This window comes from Gorilla gorilla, chromosome 3 (assembly GCF_029281585.2).
Source record: "Gorilla gorilla gorilla isolate KB3781 chromosome 3, NHGRI_mGorGor1-v2.1_pri, whole genome shotgun sequence".
NCBI lineage: Eukaryota > Metazoa > Chordata > Mammalia > Primates > Hominidae > Gorilla > Gorilla gorilla.
The window spans coordinates 111,072,171-111,097,714 of NC_073227.2; the positions used below are offsets into that span (position 1 = coordinate 111,072,171).

A 25,544-nucleotide genomic window follows, 5' to 3' on the forward strand; every position below is an offset into this window, starting at 1 on the left:
TGAGATAGGGAATAATATGATTAGAGTTTTGTGTTTGAATCCATATATTATGACAATCATGTCATAAACGTCTGAGAGAAAATATATGACAAACTTCAGGTTAATTACTATATATTATAAAAATTGAGACCAGTTTTTGAGAGGTGATGAGTGAGAGACATAATAAATATATACTCATTATTTATTGATTACTGTTCCATATATTCTAACAGATAAAATTTCTCACAGAAAATGTCAGGTATAACTTACAGTCACTACTGGAACAAAATGCAAATATTTCAGTGTGATTCGAAAAACTGACAAGGAATTATAAGTTTCTTATAATATATCAGTCAATCACCAGACTCCTTTCATACTTGGAAATGTTTCCATGCATGGGCTTAAGTTATTGTAGAATTCAAACATTTGAGTTCTGTTGTAGCAGATAAAATGAAGCCTCAAATCATTCTCTAATCTGAAGTACATCCTGGCAGAACTACTGTGACTTGTCTGTTAAAATTGATTTCCTCTTAAAGAAAAATAGGCTTTTCTTATTGTGTCAAAAAATGATATTATCTATTATGTGTCTTTTCTTGTGACAATCCTTACCTTTTATGTCCCAGAAGGAAAAAATATTGTTTTTCCTCCTAAGTTTTTATATCCTATTTTACTCTAATGAATAATCTGTGTTGTACACAAAATGAAATATATTCCAAAAAGAGTAAAGAGCAATGTTTAAAAATGAATGTAGAGGCCAGGCATGGTGGCTTATGCCTGTAATCCTAGCACTTTGGGAGGCCAAGGCGGGCGGATCACCTGAGGTTGGGAGTTTGAGACCAGCCTGACCAACGTGGAGAAACCCCATGTCTACTAAAAATACAAAATTAGCCAGGCATGGTGGTGCATGCCTGTAATCCTAGCTACTCAGGGGGCTGAGGAAGGAGCATTGCTTGAACCCAGGAGATGGAGGTTGCGGTTAGCCGAGATCATGCCTTTGCACTTCAGCCTGGGCAACAAGAGCGAAACTCTGTCTCAAAAATGAATATAGAATGGGCAGACATTTGTAATACTACTGATTGCCCTTACCTTAATTCACATCATCTCTATTGTTTGACTTTATAATGCTTTTTGAATGGCAGCCTTGAAAGATGAATCGACACATCAGAATTTTACAATGTAACTTTGAAGACTGCTAGGGAACCTTAGGCAAGCAACTTCCTTTAGGACACTAAAAATACTTGATGGGGTTTGGAACTGAGGTGCTTTGTGTTAGCTATTATTGTTAGTGATGATGGTTAGGTTTGTGATTATTTTGTTTAATAAGACTACTCAGGAATAAAAAGCTACCTTCAAATACCTTCCCACCTCCTCTCCAGTATTTTTTAAGATTAGACTTTATCCACCCTAAATTACATCTATATTGAATGGAAAACCAGGTGTTGGTATTTTCTGCACTAGTGGCTTAATGATAGTTTATTGAACTGTAATGCTTTGTAATTAGAATATTTCTAGTAAAAACAAAATGGGAGAGCCCAGAAATTGTAGCTCCCATCCAAAATTACAATAACATTATTTCTGTAATAACAGAAGAGAAATTAGAATGTCTTGAGGTAATAGCTCACATATTTAGAAGAAGAACTTTAAATATTGAAAGAACATATTCATAAAAGGAGACGTTAGATCGGGTATTCAGAAACTTCAGCATGCTGTCAATAGATATAAAAATGCAATGACATTCATTTTTTGATCAATGAAATGAGAATTGTGCTGGCTAAACACTACATAAGATACGATAAAATAAAAGTTGGTAAGTTGTAAATACTGTAAGTGCCTTGGGAGTGAGATATAAGGGCACATCATTTTTATTTAATTTCTAGTTAGTCTATGAGATTGTACTCTCAGTACTTATTTAAGGCCAGAAATTTAATTACAAAATAACTATAAGGTTACATTTTGACCTCAGGTTAAAAGAATAATATTAGAAGCATTAAAAATATTTTTTGTATTAATCAGAGTTTAGGAAAACAGCATGGTAAATTCCTGTGAAATTGATTTATACTTTCTTCATTTACCTCTAATATGAAATATATTTTATGTTTAGATTTGATTCCTTAGGATTGTGACTTGATTTTTCTCTTTGCTCAAAATTATCTGTCGGTGTATTATTCTTTGGGGATAGTGATGGTTAAGAAATGCTATCTGAAGCCTTACACTATTAGAAGAGTTAGTTACTAACATTTTCATGATAATATAATGAGTCATAGAAAATTTGCATTGAGATTTATTGAATAAACTTGACATATTTAAACTGTTTGCCATAATTATGAGCCTAGTACCTGTATGCCACAACAGTATTTTAAAGTACTGTACTTTGCACCTTCTTCACTAAGAATTGATCTTATAAATCCCTTTTTTGCTAGATTGTGTCATGTCCATCTTTTTAATACCATCCTTGTTCATTATTAAGTGCCGTTAGCCATACTGTCTAATGAAAGGTACATAATATCAACTCTGATTACTGCTGTAATGTTTTCCAGGCATGCTTGGTGATGAGCCTGGCATACGAAACAATTTCCTACAGTAATAAAACTAATTAAAGTAGGCAGTCATCCACACAACACTTCCTAATGAATTATAATAAGCTCATTAATCTCATCCGTTCTTATTCCAAAAAGACCACTAATAGGACCTGTAGGTAAGAGTACAATCCTCAGCCTTAAAAATGGACAGCTATCATGAAATCAGACTTAAGGATTTAAGTTAAAAAATTACAAATTGCTAATCAATGTTGTAAATGAAATGTGTAGCGTCTAAACTCTGCTCAGATTATTTATTGACAAGATCCTTTTCTATTTGAGTTCTCCTATAATTGATTTAACAAAGGAAAAAAATGATTTATTGTAACAAAATGGCTCTTCACCACCTCAAAGATTACAATTGAATTAACCCTCTCACATATCCTCCTATATAGATCGTATGAGAATCATGAATTGAGTACTTGAGATCAAGTGATAAAAACATAGCCTGTTTTCTCTCCACAGAGGGCTGGAGTATCTTCTTAAGATGTCAAAGCATAATAATAATTATTCTTTTGTTAACTCTTCTCCAGCTTTGTGAGGTGCCTGAACAAACAATGTAACAAATTATTATTCCATTTAGTTACAGATAGTTTGGTAACATAGACGTATTGTTCTAGAAACAGTTTTACAGTAAAAGAGATAAGGTTGTAAAATGTAAAACATGGAGAGACGATTTTTGAACTACAAATGTGAATAGTAAGAAAAGATCACTTTAAGGGGAATTTTGTTTTATCTTCATTGTAAGTTGATGTTTTTTAAATGCAGCAGTTTCTGTTCTAAAGCTGATTACTACTGTGCCATATGTATGGACTTCTTTCCTTAGAAGTGACTTATAAATATGTAGATTTCACAATTAATGCAGAATAATGATAATGGGTTAATCGTAAATAGGAAGGTACATTTTTCACTTATGGAATGATCATGTTCAAAATTGTTATCCACATTTATAAATTTTTAGCTAATATTTCATATTCTTTGTGGAGTAAGAGATTGGATATTTGGCACAGAGGATTTTATTTTGTAAAACAGATATTTAAAAATCTGACCACTTTGATAGGTAGAGGTTTTTCCTTAGCCTTTCACTGAGGAAAATGTCTCCCAATCTAGAATCAACTATCTAGTTGCCATGTGTGTGAAGGAGAGTTGGTTCTGTGCTATGAACAATTAGGAGGCCTGACTTTGGCAAAGGCTTCTCCATCATCTAGTTGTACGGCCTTGAGACAGCAGCTTACACAGCATGTAATGCATCTTTCTTTATAAAATGAGGGGGTTAGGCTAGAGCAGTGTATCCCCAAATATGGAAAGTACCAGATAGTAAATTTTATGTTTTCAATAATTCTTGGATACAACAGTAAAACAATTGTACTGTATGAGGTAATGCAATTCCTCTTTTAAATTCCAATTCAATTCTCCTGAAATCAAGGAGGTAAGTTTTGTGCTGTAAGTCTGTAATACACTGGCAAATCTTACTTTTTGTTTTGACAAAGCAGGTAGATCACCTCATAGTTACTAAAAGACAAGGGAGATGTGTTGCTGAACAGAATAATTTTGAATTTAAGTCTTTCGGTTAAAAGAAGAAAATTTCTTGAAAGTTACCTCAAAGATAATAGAAGATTACACAAAAGTCTTAAGAAAATGTTCACAGCTCAAACTGACCTTGTTTTGAACACAAATCCTTATTTGAGAAAGTCTTGCTCCAATTAGTAGACTTAATTAATGTCACCTATTATAAGCTAGCTATCTATTGAATAAACTTTGGTAATAGACTTTAATGTTAATAGGAAACATGACTTATCATCATAATATCCAACATTTGTTTAATGCTTAACAACTAATATTTGTTAAATGCTTGGAAGTCAGGCACTCCTAAATTCTTTACATGTATTAACACATGTTAGTGTTCACCATATAGGTTAATGTTTACAACAACCTTATTAAATAAGCACTAATATTTTCCCCATTTTACAAATGAGGAAACTAAAGTGCCAAGAGATTTGAGCAATTTGAGAAAGGTCAAACAGCTGGTAAATGACAAAGTTTTAAAAATTCTGTAAGTACCCAATACTCTATGCATTTCTCTCTCTTATTGTTTCCTATCTCACCATCCCCAGTAATCCTTAGTTAACTTCATCCTCTCCATTCTCAACCATAAGCTTATATCTTTCAACATTATATTTGCAGTATCTGGCACAAGATAGGCACTCAGAAGGTGTTTGTTGAAATTCGTATGAATGATTAATTAATCAATGAATCTGTGCTATAAAACAGACAAATTAAAAATGCCTCTAAGTGCCGGGAGCGGTGGCTCATGCCTGTAGTCCCAGCACTTTGGGAGGTTGAGGCGGGTGGATCACCTGAGGGTCAAGAGTTCAAGACCAGTCCAGCCAACATGGTGAAACCTCATCTCTACTAAAAATACAAAAATCAGCCAGGCGTGGTGGTGGGCGCCTGTAATCCCAGCTACTTGGGGGGCTGAGGCAGGAGAATCGCTTGAACCTGGGAGACAGAGGTTGCTGTAAGCTGAGGTAGTGCCATCGTACTCCAGCCTGGGCTACAGAGTGACTCCATCTCAAAAAAAAAAAAAAAAAAAAAGCCTGTAAGCATAACTTGTTGGACTTTAAGACCTCACACTTAGTACTTCCTATTTTTCTCCTTGACTTAGTTTTCTTCTGATCATCAGTTATTAATCATGGATAATTTGAAAACTGTGCTTTCATGAATACTAGAAAACTGTGCTTTCATGTCAGAATGTACAGGTTCAAATGAATATGCCATCACTTATCTCCATCTATATACTTAACTGTGTGACTTTGAAAAATGTATTTAACTTTCTCAGTTTCAGTTTTATTATCTGTACAATATAGATATTAATATCTATTGTATATAGCCAGCAGGATTGTTGTATTAACTACTTTAAAACCACCAAGAATTTTCAGCGTATTGTACATGTGTTATGAGGCAATATAACGTCATATTGAAATAGCTAGAAATTAAAGCCAAACAGTCCAACTATTGCTGAAGAGTTCTGGGAGATTAGGTAAAATGTTTACACATCTAAAGCATTAATGTCTCAATGCTTAATCACAAAATACAAGTTCCTAACTCAGGGCAATTTTAAGGGCTAAATTTGATAATATGTTCAGAGTGCCTGGCATACAGTTAAAACCAAATAAATATTTGTTGATCTTGTTTGTCATAGTGTTCCTTTTCAAAAAAAAAATGTTTTCTTATTCATTTGGTTTAATATCTGGGGAAATAAAAGACTCAAGACTGAATACATTTCCTAGACTCTTTTCCTGGAGTTCTCTCAAAAACATAACCACTATTTTTGCCTGTAACCAAATAACTCAGATTATATTATCTTGAACACTGTGCTGCTTAAAGCTGTGATTGCAAGTAGTAGAAAATTTAGGACTAACAAAGCTAATTTGTTGAGTCTGTATTTTACACATCAGTGGCAATTGGAAGACTATGATAGGAAGAAGATTTAAACTCTATCCTTGTATTCACAACTCCCTAAATAGAAAGAAATGGAATTCAAGCACTCAAAAAATTTACTGGAGAAGATTAATTTGAAAATAGAATGTGCATGAGTGCATGGATAGATGTATCTCCTGTTGGATGACTGCAAGTAAGCCTTGCTATGAAAATATCTAAGAAGCAAAATTTATTGTAAATAAGTTTTCCATTAAATGGCAGTATCTTATTGGGAATGCATTTCTTAAAAAAAAACACACAAAAAGAAACCCATACACTAACATATTTTTTTAAAAAAATATATCATTCTGCAAACCAACACTTCAGAGATTACACATTTTTTTCTACATCTTGCCATGTGCTTGTGGAGCGAACATTTTTTTGCAGTGAAGCAAATGAACTACATATGGGATACCATGTTTAAACTAGAAGGCACCCTGCATCCCTCAAGATTCCCAATTCCTTAGAGATAAGGGATAGAGATTGTTGGTTGACTTAAAAAAAAAACTCTTTATTAACTCTAACATTAAACCATATTGAATTAATTTACTATGATTTATTTCAAAACCAGATGTGTTGATAACTTGGTAAAAATTGCTTCAGACAGTATTTGAGCATTTTCCCAGAGTACTTAGGATCAAATCTGTAATTCAGGGCCACTACTATCATCCTAGTTAAATATACTTTATCTCCTTCTTCTAATCCTAGTTGGTATTCTCACTTCCTCTCTTCCAACCTTAACTACTCGTCTTATTTCCCTCAATGGATCTTCCTTTCAGATTTATGCAAATATTATGTCATATCCCTGTTAAAAACCCTTTACTGCTTCATTCATTCTCTGTATTCTTAAGATAAAGTCTAAGAAGCACAAATGATATGACTTATTTTCCAGTATTTCAAGTGCCATTCAATCCAATTGTGCTTTGATATTTCATCTATACTAAATATCTTTTATTTCTTTGAAATTTCTGTGTTCTCTTTTACATATTCAGGTGTTTTCTTCCTCTTTTTCTGTGGTAAAATCTTAGTCATGCTTCTTATTTCAAGGTATACATTACTTCTTCAAAAAAGACTGGGCTAGGTTTTCCTGGAATCTAATAATTATCTTACATAACACTCATCATACTTTAAAAAAAAAATCTGCGTCTTGTGCAATTTGAATCTGTCCCTAGCACCATTTTATGTGCTGCTGCATTCTCAGCTCTTTCTTTTCCCAATGGTTAGCATTTAACATTCACTTATTCCTAAATGCTTTACTGAATGAAAGTTAAAGTAATGTGTGTTATGAGTTCAAGCTCACACCAGACGTTCCTCATGGGTTATGCATGTATCCTTACAATTTCAGATTCTGTAGCAGTCACCTTGGTGATCCCCTCCCCACACAGACATTCTTCCTTGACACTGAGCCCACGAGCTGAAAAATACCTGATTTTTTTTGAAGCTACGGCTTAGACATGTGACCCAGTCCTGGCCAATGGACCAGAGGAAAAAACTGGATGAAAAGGATACTTGTGAGGAGAAAATGTCTTTCCCCCTATTAAATACAGTTGACTGAGAACATGCTTTTTGGATCTGTATTTGCCTTCCAACAACTCTGAAGAATCAAATCTGAAAACCAACGCCAATCCTGTGCAGATGGGTGAAAATAAAATATATGATATGTGGGCCTTTGATGATTTAAATTATTCTTTAAATAATTCTTGTGCTGCTGAATTAACCCAGCCTGGAACCAGTTACCTCTAGTCATCTTGTTATATAAGATAATACATATAGGTTCTATTTCAGCCACTTATAAGTAGGTATCTTTTTATTTACTGTCAAAAGAACCCTCACTGATATAGATGCCCTCAGGACTTGACCCTCCCTGAGTTCCTGTTAGGCAGTTAGGGTAATCATCTGTTGGATTAGGGAAGCCTCGCTTATTTACTTCTCAGTGTGGACAAGTTTGATCTTTAACTCGTATGCTCTTGTTTTCCAAAAAGGAGATAGACCAGAATCCTAAAAAAGTAAGTCTAAACGTTGGTGTCCTTTTACGTTTCCCATCTAAATTATCTTTAAGAACATTTAAGTTTCATTGATGATCTCCAAAATAATTCAAGCAAAATGCTGAGTTGGTAGAAGTATAAGGACTGTTATTTATTTTTATTGTTTTTACAGACCACATACCCTAGGGAATTCTGAAAACCTGACTAACATCAATTGAAGATTGGGGTTCAGGAGGCCTAGATGATCCACCATGACTTATTCAAAAGTTGAAGATGAAAGGAAAGAGTAAAGACTTTTTCCATCCAGTTCTCTAGTCTGAAAGGAAAAGAAATAGGCAAAGTGCAGTAGGCTTTTCTATATAATTATATTCATTCAAATGATTCTCTTAAAATAATAATGAACTAAGGAGGCTCTGTAAGCAAGACAAACGGTCAGGAGGCCTCCTTGCTCCAAGAATACTCCCTTTTTACTTTATTAAAATGGTTTGTAAAGGTAAACTAAATTGACTAAAGTATCAATATTTCTATATATGCGTGATATTTTAGAGACCATAAGCTCTCAGTGTATTAGGCTGTTCTTGCATGGCTATAAAGAAATACCTGAGACTAGGTGATTTATAAGAAAAGGGGTATAATTGGCCCACAGTTCTGCAGACTGTACAGGAAGCATAGTAGCAAGTGCTTCTGGGGAGGCCTCAGGAAGCTTCCAATCGTGGCGGAAGGCAAAGGGAAGCAGGCACATTGCATGGTGAGAACAGGAACAAGAACAAGGAAGGGTGGCTGGGAGGTGCCACGTAATTTTAAATTACCAGATCTCACAAGAACTCACTATCCGGAAGACAGCACCCAGCCATGAGGGATCCACCCTCATGATCCAAACACCTCCCACCAAGCCCCACCTCCAGCACTGGGGATCACAACTCGGCATGAGATTTGAGCAGAGACAAATTTCCAAACTATATCACTCAGAATCTGGAATAGAAAGAGTATGCGCCATAACACTTTTATTCTCTACGGAAACAGACACTGTGCTGAGCTCAAAAAATAGTGATTCATCAAATATGAATGTGCAAACCTCTTTTGTACTGTATCTGTGGAATCCTGGTTACTGGGGCTTTGAGCCCCTGTCCCATAAAATCTCTGTAATACTAACCTAACTCATGGCATTTCTTTAAAATCGAATTTAGTGAAATGATGGACATAAAGCCCATGGAACTGAGTGTGCAATCTTCTCTTATTTGATTAGATGTTAAACTTGAAAAACTTTTTTTTGATAAAATATGAAATACATAAATGAGTTAAATTGTTGTGACTTTCCTTATAAGATTGAAAACAATAAGGTGTTTTTAATACTTTTTTTCTGTGTTCTCTTGAAAGTAGCTTTACATGTATTAAGCAATCTTGGCTTTAGATATTAGGGACAATAAAAATTTCTGCAATTTTCCCAGTTTTATATAGCCATTGTTTGCAAGTATGAAATCCTGTCTTTTGTTACTGAAATATTATCTTTTATTTTGGCTTTTTTGATAACTTTTATGTTTGCCTTGAGCAAGTCACTTATCTTTTCTATTTGTATTTTCTATTTCAGTTTATTTATGAAAGACAGTAATAATGATTGTGATGTACCTTACAAAAAAAGATAAAATCGTATTGAAGAGACTGTTGAATATGAACGCAGTGTATTAAATGTCTGATATAGGAACAAAAATAAAATGAAGAACATTTCTATTATAAAGTATTTTCCTAAATAGATTTAGTACTGTGAAAGGCAGTAAAATTATTTCCTGATAAACACTTTCTTGAGTATTCAAGGATTAATTGTCCAGGATAAGAAAAAATCCAGTCTTGATTATATTGCATATTTCCTGGTGGGCCTTCACTGAATAGTTAATTAGAATACCACCAGGAGGCGTCTTCTTGGGTCATAGATGGAATATATTTGTGGGCAAAAAATATTTTTCCTTAAGGAATTTGTAGACTAATCTAAGGAAATAAAAATCAATTTTAACTTCAAATTTCAGCCTAATTAGAAGACAGTAGATCACTCACACATTCATTCATTCATTCAATTAATATTTATTGAACTCCTTCTCTGTGAAAAATTATTGGACTAGATGATTTGAGACGTACAATGACAAAATATGACTTCTATCCTCAGATCTTATCGTTAATAGGGAAGTGAAGAAATATATTAAAAAAACTCTATTAAGGCTTTTTTAGTGGGTGTTGAAACAAAGGCAGGGAAAGCAGTTATGAATATTTCTAACCAGATATAAAGGCAGTGGCAATGGGAATTGAAGGAAATGAATGAATTAAAATAATTTTCGGTGAAAAAGGGGATTGTTTGTCAGCTGGATATGGAATGTTGGGAGAAGGTGAGAAGTCAAGGACAGGGATTTCTTTTTTTTCTTTTTCTTTTTTTTTTTTTTTTTTTTTGAGACAGTCTAGCCCTGTCGCCCAGACTGGAGTGCAGTGGTGCAATCTTGGCTCACTGCAAGCTCCACCTCCCTGGTTCACGCCATTCTCCTGCTTCAGCCTTCCGAGTAGCTGGGACTACAGGCGCCAGCCATCACGCCTGGCTAATTTTTCTGTTTTTAGTAGAGATGGGGTTTCACCATGTTAGCCAGGATGGTCTCGATCTCCTATGATCGAGATCCCCCCTCCTCGGCCTCCCGAAGTGCGTTTTGAGACGGAGTCTCGCTCTGCCGCGCAGGCTGGAGTGCAGTGGTGCAATTTTGGCTCACTGCAACACTGTAACCTCTGCCTCCCTGGTTCCAGTAATTCTCCTGCCTCAGCCTCCCGAGTAACTAGGATTACGGTCATAGGCCACCATGCCTGGCTAATTTTTCTATTTTTAGTAGAGATGGGGTTTCACCATATTGGCCAGGCTGGGGGATTTCTGGTTTCTTCTCTAAAAGCTAAAAAGCTTGGAAGGCATTACTCCTTCCAAGCTTATTTATTCCTTAAAATAAGAAAAAGTTGAACAAACTGAAAGTCAACAATATTTCTTGGGCTCATCAGATAAATTAGGACATAAAACTAACTGCTACTCCCAAATCTAGAAAGGCAGGCGATTATAGAGAAAAGCAGCTAAGATCCGTTTAACTGCAGCAGAAGTCACTGAAACCATAAACTGGTAGGGACACTTAAATGGTAATTCCGATGAGATCTGACTGAATGCTGAGTGTGGACTAGCTTGAGAGTAAGAAACTCCTGGGGATCACATTCTTAGGGAATTCCGCACACTTTGATGACTCTCAAGTCTCGGGATCCCATCAGGTTCTTACGGTAAGGAACTAAAAAAAAAGCACCTTTTGTCTTTGTCAGGGATGGGGAAAAGTAACCATCTGAAATATGCCTAGAGAATTCTCCATACATAAGCCTCTTCCAAGGAGAAAAAATTTTACCAGTCAAATATTTATCTCACCAAGGAGAAAGAATTCTTACTCAATTCCAGGCCTCTCTAACCTTTCTGTTCACATTACACAGAAGAAATAAAACTGTGATGGTTAATTTTATAATATGTGCCAATTTAATACACTAAGAAAGACTTATGAAGAACACAGCCCAGGCATACAGGCCCACTTAAGACCAGCTGTAATTGTAAGATTATAGAATGTTTTCCCTCCCCAACTTTTTAACACCACATCAACAGGACTCCAGTATAATAAGTGAATTATAGCTGAGAGAGCTGGAAAGCACACGCTGCAACTTAGAAAAAAAAAGAAAAAAAACTCATTAATACAAGAATGAGAGTCAGGAATAGTAGTCAGAATCACAGAATTTTTGTTGCTATTTGTTGTCATTACATTTATTTATTGAAAGGTAAAATATTAAGCCAGTTTAAAGACTGAGATAAATAGGAGAGGGTAAATAAGCTAAAAGTTACTCCAAATTAGAGGACTTTCCTTATATAGTAGCATTCTGAGTGAAGAAGTGCTCAACCTTGCCCATACTGTTCCTCATTTCATATGCACATGACTAGCTGAATAATTCTTGAAAAACCTGTCTTTTCCCCATCATCCTGGATAATGGAAAGTGTTCTCTATATGAAGACAATTTATAGCACACTGTGATTATAATAACAAACAGCATACCAGTTATCATAAATGCATATGCTGATTTTATATATTTTGGTAATCATTCCTTTATTCAACTGATTTTCAATAACAGTGTGTTCCAAAAGTGAGGTTACAAGGATGAAAATGATGTGTTCTAATTCACATCTCTAGTTGGTTTTGATAAGCCTGGAGCTGTGGAATGAGAAGGAGTGGGAGGGGACTATAAATCTTTGAAATGCTTCCCAGATGATTTAGAAAAAATTTACTTCCACACCCTACTGAAAACTACCTATCTAGTTTGTTATGCATATACCTTAGTATCCATATATTTCACTACATTTGACCCTTGAACAACAAGGGAGATAGAGGCACCAACCCCCATGCAGTTGGAAATCCATATATAACTTTTGATCCCCCTCAACCTTAACTGCTAACAGTCTACTGTTGACTAGAAGTCTTACTGATAACATAAACACTGTTGATTAACATGTATTTTGTTTATGTATTATATACTGTATTAAAGTAAGCTAGAGAAAAGAAAATGTTTTTAAGGAAATCATAAGAAAGAGAAAATATATATTATTCATTAAGTGGAAGTAGATTATCATAAGCATCTTTATCTTCATCCTCATCACATTGAGTGGGCTGAGGAGGAACAGGAAGATGAAGGGTTGGCCTTGCTTTCTCAGGGGTGGAAGAGGCAGAAGAATATTCACTTATAAGTGGATCTACACAGTTCAAACCTGTATATTATTATTTTTGAGATGGAGTCTCACTCTCTCACTTAAGCTGGAGTGCAGTGGCATGATCTCAGCTCACTGCAACCTCTGCCTCCAGGGCTCAAGGGATCCTCCCACCTCAGCCTCCCAAGTATATGGGACTGCAGGGATGTACCACCATGCCCAGCTAATTTTTGTATTTTTTTATGGAGATGGGGTTTCACCATGTTGTCCAGGCTGGTCTGGAACTCCTGGGCTCAAGCAATCCACCCTCCTTCACCTCCCAAATTACAGGCATGAGCCACCACGCCCAGCCCAAACCTGTATGTACATTAAGGGTCAACTGTATATAGTTTTCTTGTTATTATGTTATAATCCTGTGACTTGACTGGCTCTCTTTTGAAGATGCTAGATGTTGTGCAGCTGGATAAAGTTCAAGTGGCAATGGAAGAACAGGAATCATATTTACATTGATAATCAAAGTGAATAGAAAAGTCTGTTACTTTCAAGATAATGTAATACCATTAAAGTGCAAATCTCTCAATGTGACAAGTTCTGAAAAATACAGTTTCTATGTTCGAGCAAAATAATTTGACAATTATTGACAGAAATAAGGTACCATTTACCTTTATGAAATGTTAGTTTCTAAGTAAATCTCAATCCAATGCCAATTAAAACTATGCGTTTAATTTGTATGTTTTAATAAGTTGTCAAATTTTTTTTACAATGTTAACATTTTAGTAGATTTACAGTAACATCTTTTTGAACTGTGGCTGTATTTTTTAACTTAATGAACAAAATGTGTATTGCTTTTCTACTTGTAAAGTGTTATTAATATCCAAAGGATTAACAAATGCCATTTTTTTCTGCAATTGCTTGTTATTTAGGCTTTTTCATCAACATCTGTTATGTAGCAAATACTCATATAGTTTGCATTTTGTGGAGCTGAGAGGTACTTATGTAAAATTGTTTCCAAACTTTACCTTCTCCCTATTCTCTAAAACAAATTTCTGGCCAGGTCGACTTCAATTCTTTTACTCCGTAGCTACAGTCTGAGTGGGGCTGAGGGGGATTCTTCTTTGTCAGATACTTTCTCAAGGGCTTTCATAATGTAGAATCAAAAGGAAAGCTGGGCAGATAGAAAGACGATGGCTCCTAAGCAATGTTCTGTAGGGCACGTGGAAGCGCAACTGAAGTGATTCAAGGAAACTGATAGAGGAGAAAAGGGCAATATTAGAAACTACTGTGGTGAACTATGTGTTCTAATAATGATGTTCAAGATATACAAATGAAGATCTTCAGTTGTTGTGAATTTTCTTTTTTGGTCTGAATATTTTCTTTGGAACACAGTATTACTCAGAAACTATAACATGGTTCCAATAGGTTATATGATTACTAAATATCTCTTAATAAATATTTTATTTCCCAGATAATGTATTTTTTCTAGTACTTAGAGCCTTTAATACTGTAATCATTTTACTCAAAGTTTAGAAATTAAAAAAATTATATCACACATAAATCTAAAACTCTAGTAAAATAATTGTCATAATTTTGCATATTTTCAGGTTTTTCATTTAAAATTCCATTTACAAACAAAGTGTATTTTCCATTTACCACATGGACTTTTGTGTACAGAAAATCTCTCTGTTTTTCCTCTACTCTCATACCACAGCGATCAACAATGAAGACATCTGTGACCAAATGTGTCTGTATGGTGGGAGGGTTCCCCACACAGAGCAGCAGACACCAGCTGGGTGTCCTCTAATGCAATTCTGATGCTATCTTCCTGAAGATACTGTCAGATCCAATAGATTGGGGGCTCATTCCCCAAGAGTCCTCTTCAGACATCAGTTGCAAGTCTGGCCCTCTGAACATCTGAGTGACCAGCTTCAAGCTGAGGTTTCTATAACCCCCTTTTTGTGTTGGATTAACTTTCTGGAGTGGCTCACAGAACTCAGGGAATCACTAATTTAATTTACCAGTTTATTATAAAGAATATTCCAAAGGATACAGATGAAGTGAACATAGAGTGAGGTATGGGGGAAGGGACACAGAGCTTCCTTGCCCACCCTGGGCACGCCTCCTTCTAGGAACTCTACACCTTCATTCAGATATCCTAAAGCTCTTCGAACTTAGTTCTCTTGGATTTTTATGGAAGCATTCCTTCCTCCAGGATATGAGGTGGGACCCTCTCAGGGGAAGGACTTAACACAATTAGAAAAGCAGGGGAAGATTACAGTCCTGCCCCAAGAAAGAAAGGAGAGAGATTCTGTTTCCTGAGGCCTTTCCCTGAGATCTAATGCACCCATTATAACAAAAGACTGTAGCAGAGGCCACGGAGTTATGAGCCAGGAACTGTGGATGAAAACCAATATATATTCAATCATAACACTACAACTTTGTGACTATTTTTTTTAATGCATAATTTTCAGTGAATACATTTACTATCATTGAATAACAATTTTTAATTGTTGTTTACTTAGGTTGCTTTCAACATTGAGACATTACAATGCTGGGTATCTGTCATGTAGCCTCTAGTTTTCAGTCTTCAAAGATGTTTTCTTTTAATTAATAAGGCACAGATGGAATGGAGATGGAGTATGTGTAGCAGGGCATTTATTCAAATTTTTTCCCATGTCTGGAGGTGATACTTCTCTTACAACTTGATTATGTGTGAAAAGGAATTTGAACAATTTTATGTCTCCATGAACTTCATCATGTACTGATTAGAGGTCAAAGTGACCTTGACCTTGATGAGATTGTCTAGACATTTTGACTGGCATTTTGACTGGCATTGTCTAGATATTTTGACTAGAAAGTGGTGATGCTTCCTAAATGTGGTTGGTGGCCGCTCAACTGTCTACAAGAAGTAGGGTCCACCACAGTAAGTTTTGCAGTTTATTTGAATGATTAGATGAGTATAGTGTGAAGGTTAAACTACTGCTACATACACTGACTTAAGTAGGCAGCTGCTTATGAATCAAGTTGTGACTAAAATATGCACAGATAAGGGTACTTTATTTTTATAACTTAAAGAAATAAAAAAACCTATTACTATTATATTAGAAATGCTGATAAGCCCATCAATTTCTAATATTATCCTATGTTAGAAATAAGAATAAGCACTTGGAGAGCTTTGAGGTGAAAGACTAAGGTAGAAAATGATCATGGGTTATGTACTCTATTTTTTTACATCCATTCTTCTTTTTCTTTGTTCATTTATCAGTTATTGAAAAATCAGATATCAACTCAATTACTTATATATGATCTATAAAGTGTAGCCATTGAAAATTATGGGTGTGTCTATGTATTAGTTTCCTAAGGCTGTCAAAAAAAGTACTACAAACAAACTGAGTGGCTTAGACAATGGAAATATATTGTCACAGTTCTAGAGGCTAGAATTCTGAGATGAAGGTGTTGGTAGGACCAAGCACCCTTTAAAGGTGCTAGGGAAGGATCTGTTCTGGACCTCAAGCCTGGTATCTGGTAGTTCCTTGGTTTGTGATGGCATAACTCCAGTCTTCACATGGTGGTTCCCTGTAGGTGTCCTTTGTGTCCAAATTTCCCCTTTTTAATAAGGAAACTAGTCATTGTAAAAAGGCTCACTTCCCTCCAGTATTTTCTCTTTTTAACTAATGATGTCTGCAAAGACCTTATTTCCAGATAATATATCCTGACTTACCAGGAGTTAGGACTTCAACATAGGAATTGGACAGGGGGCCGGGGAGAAACAATTCAATCATTAACAATCAATTACATAGTTAAAGTTCATTAGAAAGGGGATCCTTTATCATTGACTCACTGTCAATAAAAGATTAGTTTATTTCCTTGGTTTACAGATAGTTCTCTGCCTAGTTATGTACTGAATCTCATTCTTTCTTAACACCCGAAAGATTTTCCTCCCCCAGACATTCCTCTTTCCCCGGTATTTTTAAATCACTGGATCATTTTCATCAGTGTTTAAACTTGATTAAGCTTTTCTATCTAACACATACACACACACACACCATCTCAATCTTGTTAACAACTATTCTGTTCACAAGTTTATTGAAAGAAGCTTGCTTCTGATAATTATGTAGTTGGTAGCTCACTACTTTTTACTTTCAGTTTATTTCTGAACTCTCTGTAATCTGGACTCTGCTTCCAAAACACCATCCAGAGCAGCTTTGATAATGTCAACAGTGACTTACTTTTTTAATAAGCCTGGTGAAAACTATTCAGTCTTAGTTTATTTCCTCTCTGTTATGTCTAACATAATTGATCTCACTCTCCTTCTTAAATTTGTTTGCTCCCAAAGCTATTGTGACACCATAATTTGTTTTTTCTCTTTTGTTTGTTTTCATTTTTCTTCACAATCACTTTTTTGTTTTTCAACTGTTTATTTTCTACTACATGAATATCCTAGTGATTCTCAAATCTCCATTTTCTGATCAGATATTTCTCTTCTGAGCTCATACTCACGTAGCCAATGTCTACTGATATGGTTTGGCTCTGTCCCCACCCAAATCTCATCTTGAATTGTAACTCCCATAATTCCCACTTCCCACATGTCTTTGGAAGAACTCGGTGGGAGGTAATTGAATCATGGGGGCACATCTTTCCTGTGCTGTTCTTGTAATAGTGAATAAGTCTCATGAAATCTGACAGTTTTAAAAAGGGGAGTTCACCTGCACAAGCTCTTTCTTCTTGCCTGCTGCCATTCACGTAAGATGTGACTTGCTCCTCCTTGCCTTGTACCATGATTATGAGGCCTCCCCAGCCATGTGGAACTGTAAGCCCATTAAACTTCTTTTACTTCCTAGTCTTGAGTATGTCTTTATCAGCAGTGTGAAAATGGACTAACACACCTACTATATTTCTTCGGCTGGATTTTATAAGGAACATTTCAATTGAACTCATTATATATTTTACCTTAAAATTCCACCAGAAATTTTATTGGCTCTCAACAGGAGTGAGCAGTACTTCCATTCCACTAGTATACATGCCAAAACATAAAGTTATTCTTGACTCTCCCTTCTCATTTGCCTCTCTCTACTCCACCCATATCTGTAGAGTCCATCTTCTAAGTAGCTTTCAAATTCACCTCCATAGCCCATCTTAGTTTAAATCTTAATTATTTCTGTGTGAATTATTAAAATAACCTTTTTAACAGTCTTTAGCCTTGGTCCTATGCAGCCTTATCTTTATATTATCCTCAGCAAACTACTGCAGGAGTAATTTATACTGTACCCAGAGTAAACTGCAGAAATTTAAATATGATTATAATTTTCCATGATTAAAATTTATTATTGATATACCATAGCCTTCTGAATAAAACATAATTTGTTGTTATGGAATAAATGACTATGATTTGGTTTCTTCTGGTTTCTCTTTGCCAAGGTATACCTCTCCACATAAGTATACTAAAATACTTGTTCCCCAAACTCTTGCCTCCAGGAATTTTAATGTTCCTACCTTTGCTTAGAAAATACTTGGCTTTCTTTTATCTTTTACTAATTCCTTCTGACCATTGGGATTCTGGATACATTTCCCCCCCGCCCCAGAATGCCTTCTCTGACTCTACCACCTTGGTCTATGTGTTTGTTTTCTTTTGCTGTGAGGCAAATTACTACAAACTGGAACTTCCCAACAAGTTTCTCATCTCCATCTGAGACCACTTCAGCTTGCACTTCATTGTCCAGATCACTATCAGCATTTTGGTCAAAGTCATTCAACAAGTCTCTAGGAAGTCTCAAACTTTCCCACATCCTCCTGTCTTCTGAGCCCTCCAAGTCTCTAGGAAATTCCAAGCTTTCCCACATTTTCCTGTCTTCTTCTGAGGCCTCCAAACTGTTCTGACCTCTGCCTGTTACCCAGTTCCAAAGTCACTGCCACATTTTCAGGTATCTTAATAGCAGCATCCCACTCTCTGCAGTATGTATGTACTGTACTGTATTAGTCTGCTCTCATGCTGCTATGAAGAAGTACTCAAGATTGAGTGATTTATAAAGAAAAGAGATTTAATTGATCCACAGTTCTGCATTGCTGTTGGGGGGCTTAGGGAACTTACAGGCATGGCAGAAAGCACCTCTTCACAGGGCAGCAGGAAAGAGAATGAGTGTTGAGCGAAGGAGGATGCCCCTTATAAAACCATGAAATCCCATGAGGACTTACTATCATGAGGATACCATGGGGGGAAACTGTCCCAATGATTCGATTACCTCCCACTGGGTCTTTCCCATGATATGTGGGGATTAAGGGAACTACAATTCAAGATGAGATTTGGGTGGGGACACAGCTAAACCACAGCAGTGGGTAAAATGCCATCAAACAACATTGCATGCTGCAGAGTAATCTTTTGTGGAAAGAAGAGTCAACAAATGTGGTAAACTTCATTCTCTTACTTTAAGAAATTGCCACAGCCACCCCAGCCTTCAATAACCATCACCCTGATCAGTCAACAGCCATCAACATTGAGGCAAGACCCTCCACCAACAGAAAGAGTACAACTCTTTGAAGGTTCAGATGATTATTATTTTTAATAACATATTTTTAAATAAAGATACACACTTTTAGCCGGGTGCAGTGGCTCACACCTGTAATCCCAGCACTTTGGGAGGCCAAGGCGGGCAGATCACGAGGTCAGGAGATCAAGACCGTCCTGGCTAACACAGTGAAACCCCATCTCTACTAAAAATACAAAAAATTAGCCAGCTACTTGGGAGGCTGAGGCAGGAGAATGGCTTGAACCTGGGAGGTGGAGCTTGTAGTGAGCTGAGATCACGCCACTGCACTGCAGCCTGGGCTACACAGCGAGACTCTGTCTCAAAAAAAAAAAAAACACACACACACACACACGTTTATAAGATGTAATGCTATTGAACACTTAATAGGCTAAAGTATAGGCTAAATGTAAGTTTTATATGCACTGGGAAACCCAAAAGTTCATCAAAATAAAACAGTTTATTGTGATATTTACTTTATTGCAGTTGCCTTGAACCAGTCCCACAGTATCTCAGAGGTATGCCCATATATAGTATTGGTTTATGTTGTGTAACTATAATCTGTAGCTTCAGCTAATGTTCATTGCCTTCTTGCAGTTCAGTTTTTTGACTTTGCAGAATCCCTGATACCAGTGTTTAAGGTGAGTCATATTATTTGTAATTCCTGCACAGCACAATGTTGACATCTCTGCTTTTTTTTGTCTTGGAAATTTTATATTGATGCTCGAGTCCATGAAACATTTCTGAAGCATTACTTATTTTTGTATTCTTTTTCATTGTCACAATTCAGCACCCCATAAAATAAGGTACTATGTATATTTTAGGATCTGCCAGTATTAGGAAAATCTTTTCTCTCTAGTTTTTACTCTCCTTTGTTATCATATAAAACCTGAAGGGCTTTACTCTCTCTTTTTTATCTAAAAACTGCATATGTATTCCTAAGCACTGCCCAATGTTATTCACGCTGTCCTTTCCCTGTGTCTGAAATGTACAGGGCCCCAGAGATGGCTCAGCTTCTTTCTTCCAGGAGGATGGCAGAAGGGTGCCTACTACCTATAGCCAAGCCCTTGTCAGCACTGTGTCCTGTGAGATTTAGCGATTCTTTTGATGATGTGACAGAATACATGGACACTCAGACAGATAAAAGCCAGAACTCTTTGTTACTTACAGCTCAAAGGAAAGAAGGCTGCCCTGTAGGACCATGCAATAGGTTGCACGTGGGGGCAGGATAGCAGCAAGCTGGAGCTGAGGGTGGCAGCTTGTGCCAGGCAGGCAAGATGGGCAATGCCTAGTTGAACAGATTTCCTGTGGCTAGACTAATTTAGATACTTCCAAGGGCTCTGGGGAATAGGGGCTGTCCCTAGTTGCCCGGTACTTGGCCTGGTGGATGGAGTAAAGGGGAGTGCTGATAGGGCTGGTACCTGGAGTGTGAGAGCCTGATAAGGGAAGTGTTTGGAGTGCAGATGTTTCAGTTGATGAAGAAGGGGTAATAACTGGACTCTGGCCAGGCCTCAAAACTGGGTCAAGACAGCATTTAAAAAATAAAAACAAAACAAAACAAAAACTGTGTTACACACTTCTAGAAGGTAATGGAGATGTGTTTGATGTCTTTGAATACCTTTTTTCTACCAAGAAAGTAAGTTCATAGCGATGTTCAAACATAATTTCTTACTTTTTTTTTCTTTTTTAAATTTAACTTTCATTTAAGTTCAAGGATACATGTGCAGGTTTGTTATGTAGGTAAACTTGTGTCATGGGCGTTTATGGTACAGATTATTTTATCACCCAGGTATTAAGCCTAGTATTCATTAGTTATTTTTCCTGATCCTTTCCCTCCTCCCACCCTGCAGCCTCCAATAGGCCCCAGTGTGTGTTGTTCCCCACTATGTGTCCATGTGTTCTTATCATTTAGCTCCCACTTATAAGTGAGAACATGCAGTATTTGGTTTTCTTTTCCTTTTTTGTTGAGGATAATGGCCTCCATCCATGTTACTGCAAAGGACGTAATCTTATTCTTTTCTATTGCTGCATGGTATTTCATGATGTTTATATACCACATTTTTTCTATCCAGTCTGCCATTGATGGACATTTAGGTTGATTCCATGTCTTTGCCATTGTGAATAGTGCTGCAATGAACATATGTGTGCATGTGTCTTTATAATAGATTTATATTTGTTTGAATATATACCCAGGAATGGGATTGCTGTGACAAATGGTATTTCTGTTTTTAGGTCTTTGAAGAATCACCACACTGTCTTCCACAATGGTTGAACTAATTTACACTCCCACCAACAGCGTATAAGCATTTCGTGTCCTCTGCAACTTTGCCAGAAGCTGTTATTTTTTGACTTCTTAATAACACATACCATTCTGTGAGGTGGTGTCTCATTGTGGTTTTGATTTGCATTTCTCTAATGATCAGTGATGTTGAGCTTTTTTGATATGATTGTTGGCTGAATGTATGTCTTCTTTTTGAGAAGTGTCTGCTCATGTCCTTTGTACACTTTTTAATGGGGTTGTTTTTGTCTTGTAAGTTTGTTTTAGTTCCTTACAGATGCTGGGTATTAGACCTTTATCAGATGCATAGTTTGCAAAAATATTCTCTCATTCTGTAGGTTGTCTGTTTACTCTGTTCATACTTTCTTTTACTATGCAGAAGGTCTTTTGTTTAATTAGATGCCATTTGTCCATTTTTGCTTTTGTTGTAATTGCTTTTGGTGTTTTCATAATGAAATATTTGCCCATGCCTATGTCCTGAATGGTATTGCCTAAGTTGTCTTCCATGGCTTTTATAGTTTTGAGTTTTACATTTAAGTCTTTAATCCATCTTGAGTAGATTTTTGTATATGATGTAAGGAAGAGGTCCAGCTTCAATCTTCTGCATATAGCTATCCAGTTATCCCAGCACCATTTATTGAATAAGGAATCCTTTCACCATTGCTTGTTTTTGTCAGGGTTGTTGAAGATCATATATTTGTAGCTGTGTGGCCTTATTACTGGGTTCTCTGTTTTGTTCCATTGGTCTAAGTGTCTGTTTTATACCAGTACCATGCTGTTTTGGTTACTGTAGCCCGTATCATAGTTTGAAGTTGGGTAGCTTGATGCCTCCAGCTTTGTTCTTTTTGCTTACAATTGCCTTTGATATTCAGGCTTTCTTTTTTTTCGTTGTTCCATTTGAATTTTAAAATAGCATTTTCTGGTTCTGTGAAGAATGTCAATGGTAGATTAATAGGAATAGCATTGAATCAGTAAATTGCTTTGGGCACTATGGCTATTTTAATGATATTAATTATTCCTATCTATGAGCATGGAATATTTTCCCATTTGTTTGTGACATCTGTGATTTCTTCAAGAAGCATTTTGTAGTTCTCTTTGTAGAGGTCTTTCACTTCCCTTGTTAGCTGTATTTCTAAGTATATTTTTGTGTGTGTGTGGCAACTGTAAATTGGATTGCATTCCTGATTTGGCTCTCAGCTTGACTTTTATTGGTGTATAGAAATGTTACTGATTTCTGGCTGGGTGTGGTGGCTCACACCTGTAATCCCAGCACTTTGGGAGGCAGAAGGTGGGCTGATCACAAGGTCAGGAGTTCGAGACCAGCCTGGCCACATGGTGAAACCCCGTCTCTACTAAAAATACAACTTAGCTAGGCGTGGTGGCGGGCGCCTGTAATCCCAACTACTCGGGAGACTGAGGCAGAAGAATCGCTTGAAACCAGAAAGCAGAGGTTGCAGTGAGCCGAGATCGCGCCACTGCACTGCAGCATGGGAAACAAGGGCAAAACTCTGTCTCAAAAAAAAAAAAAAAGAAAACAAAGAAATGTTAGTGATTTCTGCACATTGATTTTGCATCCTGAGACTTTGCTGAAGTTGTTTATCAGCTTAAGGAGCTTTTGGGCTGAGATTATGGGGTTTTCTAGATATAGGATCATGTTTTCTGCAAACAGGGATAGTTTGACATCCTATCTTCCTATTCGGATGTCCTTTATTTCTTTCTCTTGCCTGATTATCCTGGCCAGGACTTTCAATACTATGTTGAATAGGAGTGGTGAGAGAAGGCATCCTTGTCTTTTGCTGGTTTTCAGGAGAATGCTTCCAGCTTTTGCCCATTCAGTGTAGTGTTGGCTGTGGGTTTGTCATAGATGGCTCCTATTATTTTTAGGTATGTTCCTTCAATACCTAGTTTATCGAAAGTTTTTAACATGAAAGAGTGTTGAGTTTTATTGAATGCCTTTTCTGCATCTATTGAAATAATTATGTGGGTTTTGTCTTTAGTTGTGTTTATGTGATGAATCACATTTATTTATTTGTGTATGTTGAACCAACCTTACATCTCATGGATAAAGCCTACTTGATTATGGTGGATAAGCATTTTGATGTGCTGCTGGATTTGTTTTGCCAGTATTTTGTTGAGAATTTGTGCATCAATGTTCATAAAAAATATTGGCCTGAAGTTTTTTGTTGTTGTGTCTCTGCCAGGTTTTGGTGTTAGGATGATGCTGGCTTCATAGAATGAGTTAGGGAGGAGTCTCTCCTTCTCGGTTATGTGGGATAGTTTCAGGAAGAAACATACTGGCTCTTCCAGTACATCTAGTGGAATTCAGCTGTGAATCCATCTGGTCCTGGGCTTTTATTGTTTTGAAGGCTGTTTGTTATTGATTCAATTTCAGAGCTTATTATTGGTCTGTTCAGGGATACCATTTCTTCCCAGTCTCAGTATTGGGAGGGTGTATGTGTCCAGGAATTTATTCATTTTTTCTAGATTTTCTAGTTTATGTTCATAGAGGTATTAATAATATTTTGATTTTTTTTTGTATTTCTGTGGGGTCAGTGGTAATACCTTCTTTGTTGTTTCTGTTTATTTGGATATTATCTCTTTTCTTCATTAGTCTAGCTAGTGGTATATCTATTGTACTACATTTTTCAAAAAAAAAAAAAAACAGCTCTTGGATTTGTGGATCTTTTGAAGGGTTTTTCTTGTCCCCATCTCCTTCAGCTTTGATTTTAGTTATTTCTTGTCTTCTGCTAGCTTTGTGATTTGTTTCCTCTTGATTTTCTAGTTCTTTTAGTTGTGATGTTAGTTTGTTAACTTGAGATCTTTCTAACTTTTTGATGTGGGCATTTAGTGCTATAATTTTCCCTCTTAACACCACCTTATCTGTGTCCCAGGGATTCTGGTACATTGTATCTTTTTTCTCATTTATTTCAAAGAACTTTCTGATTTCTTCCTGAATTTTATTATTTACCAAAAAGTCATTCAGGAGAAAGTTTTTCAATTTTAATGTAATTATATGGTTTTGAGTTACTTTCTTAGTTTTGACTACTAATTTGATTGTACTGTGGTTCAAGACATTGTTTTTTATGATTTCAGTTCTTTTGCATTTGCTAAGGAGTGTTTTACTGCTACTGATTTTGTTATCAGTTTTAGAGTATGTGCCATGTGACAATGAAAAGCATGTATATTCTGTTCTTTTGGGGTGGAAAGTTCTGTAGATGTCTATTAGATCCATTTGATCCAGTGCTGAGTTCGTGTCTTGAAGATCTTTGCTTATTTTCTGTCTTGGTGATCTAATATTGTCAGTGGGATGTTAAAGTCTCCCATGATTATTATGTGAGAGTCAAAGTCTCTTTGAAGGTCTCCAAGAACTTGATTTATGAATCTGGGTACTCCTATGTTGGGTGCATATATATTTAGGATAGTTAGATCTTATTGTTGTATTGAACCCTTTACCATTATGTATTGTCCTTGTCTTTTATTTTTATATTTGTTGGTTTAAAGGCTGTTTTGGCTGAAACTAGGATTGCAACCCTACTTTTATCTGTTTTCCATTTGCTTGGTAGATTTTTCTGCATCCCTTTATTTTGAACCTACGTCATTGCATGTGAGATTAGTCTCTTGAAGACAGCATACCAATGGGTCCTCTGATTCCTTATCCAGCTTGCCACTCGGTGCCTTTTAATTGGGGAATTTAGCCCATTTACATTCAAGGTTAATATGGATATTTATGGATTTGATTCTGTTATGATGTTAACTGTTTATTTTGCTACTTGTTTATGTGGTTGCTTCATAGTGTCACTGATCTGTAATTTAGTTTGTTTTTGTAGTAGCTGCTAATGGTTTTTCCTTTCTGTATTTAGTGCTTCCTTCAGGAGCTCTTGTAAGGCAGGTCTGGTGGTAACAAATTCCCTCAGCATTTGCTTGTCTGAGAAAGATCTTATTTCTCCTCCTCTTATGAAGCTTAGTTTGATGAGGTATGAAATT

General features: G+C 36.2%; 1 protein-coding gene across 9 annotated transcripts in view; it reads left to right on the plus strand.

The window, feature by feature from the left end:
* CCSER1 (coiled-coil serine rich protein 1) overlaps positions 1 to 25,544 on the plus strand; it is a 1,457,637-nt gene that overhangs the window by 629,530 nt on the left and 802,563 nt on the right. The window contains exon 8 of one of the 9 annotated variants that reach the window (XM_019026064.4): positions 8,193 to 8,523. The exons of the other annotated variants lie outside the window; for them this stretch is intronic. Coding sequence (XP_018881609.2) covers positions 8,193 to 8,216 — 24 coding nt within the window. The 3' untranslated portion in view covers positions 8,217 to 8,523. Of the gene's footprint in view, positions 1 to 8,192; positions 8,524 to 25,544 lie in introns of those variants that run through there. 9 annotated transcript variants of the gene reach the window in all.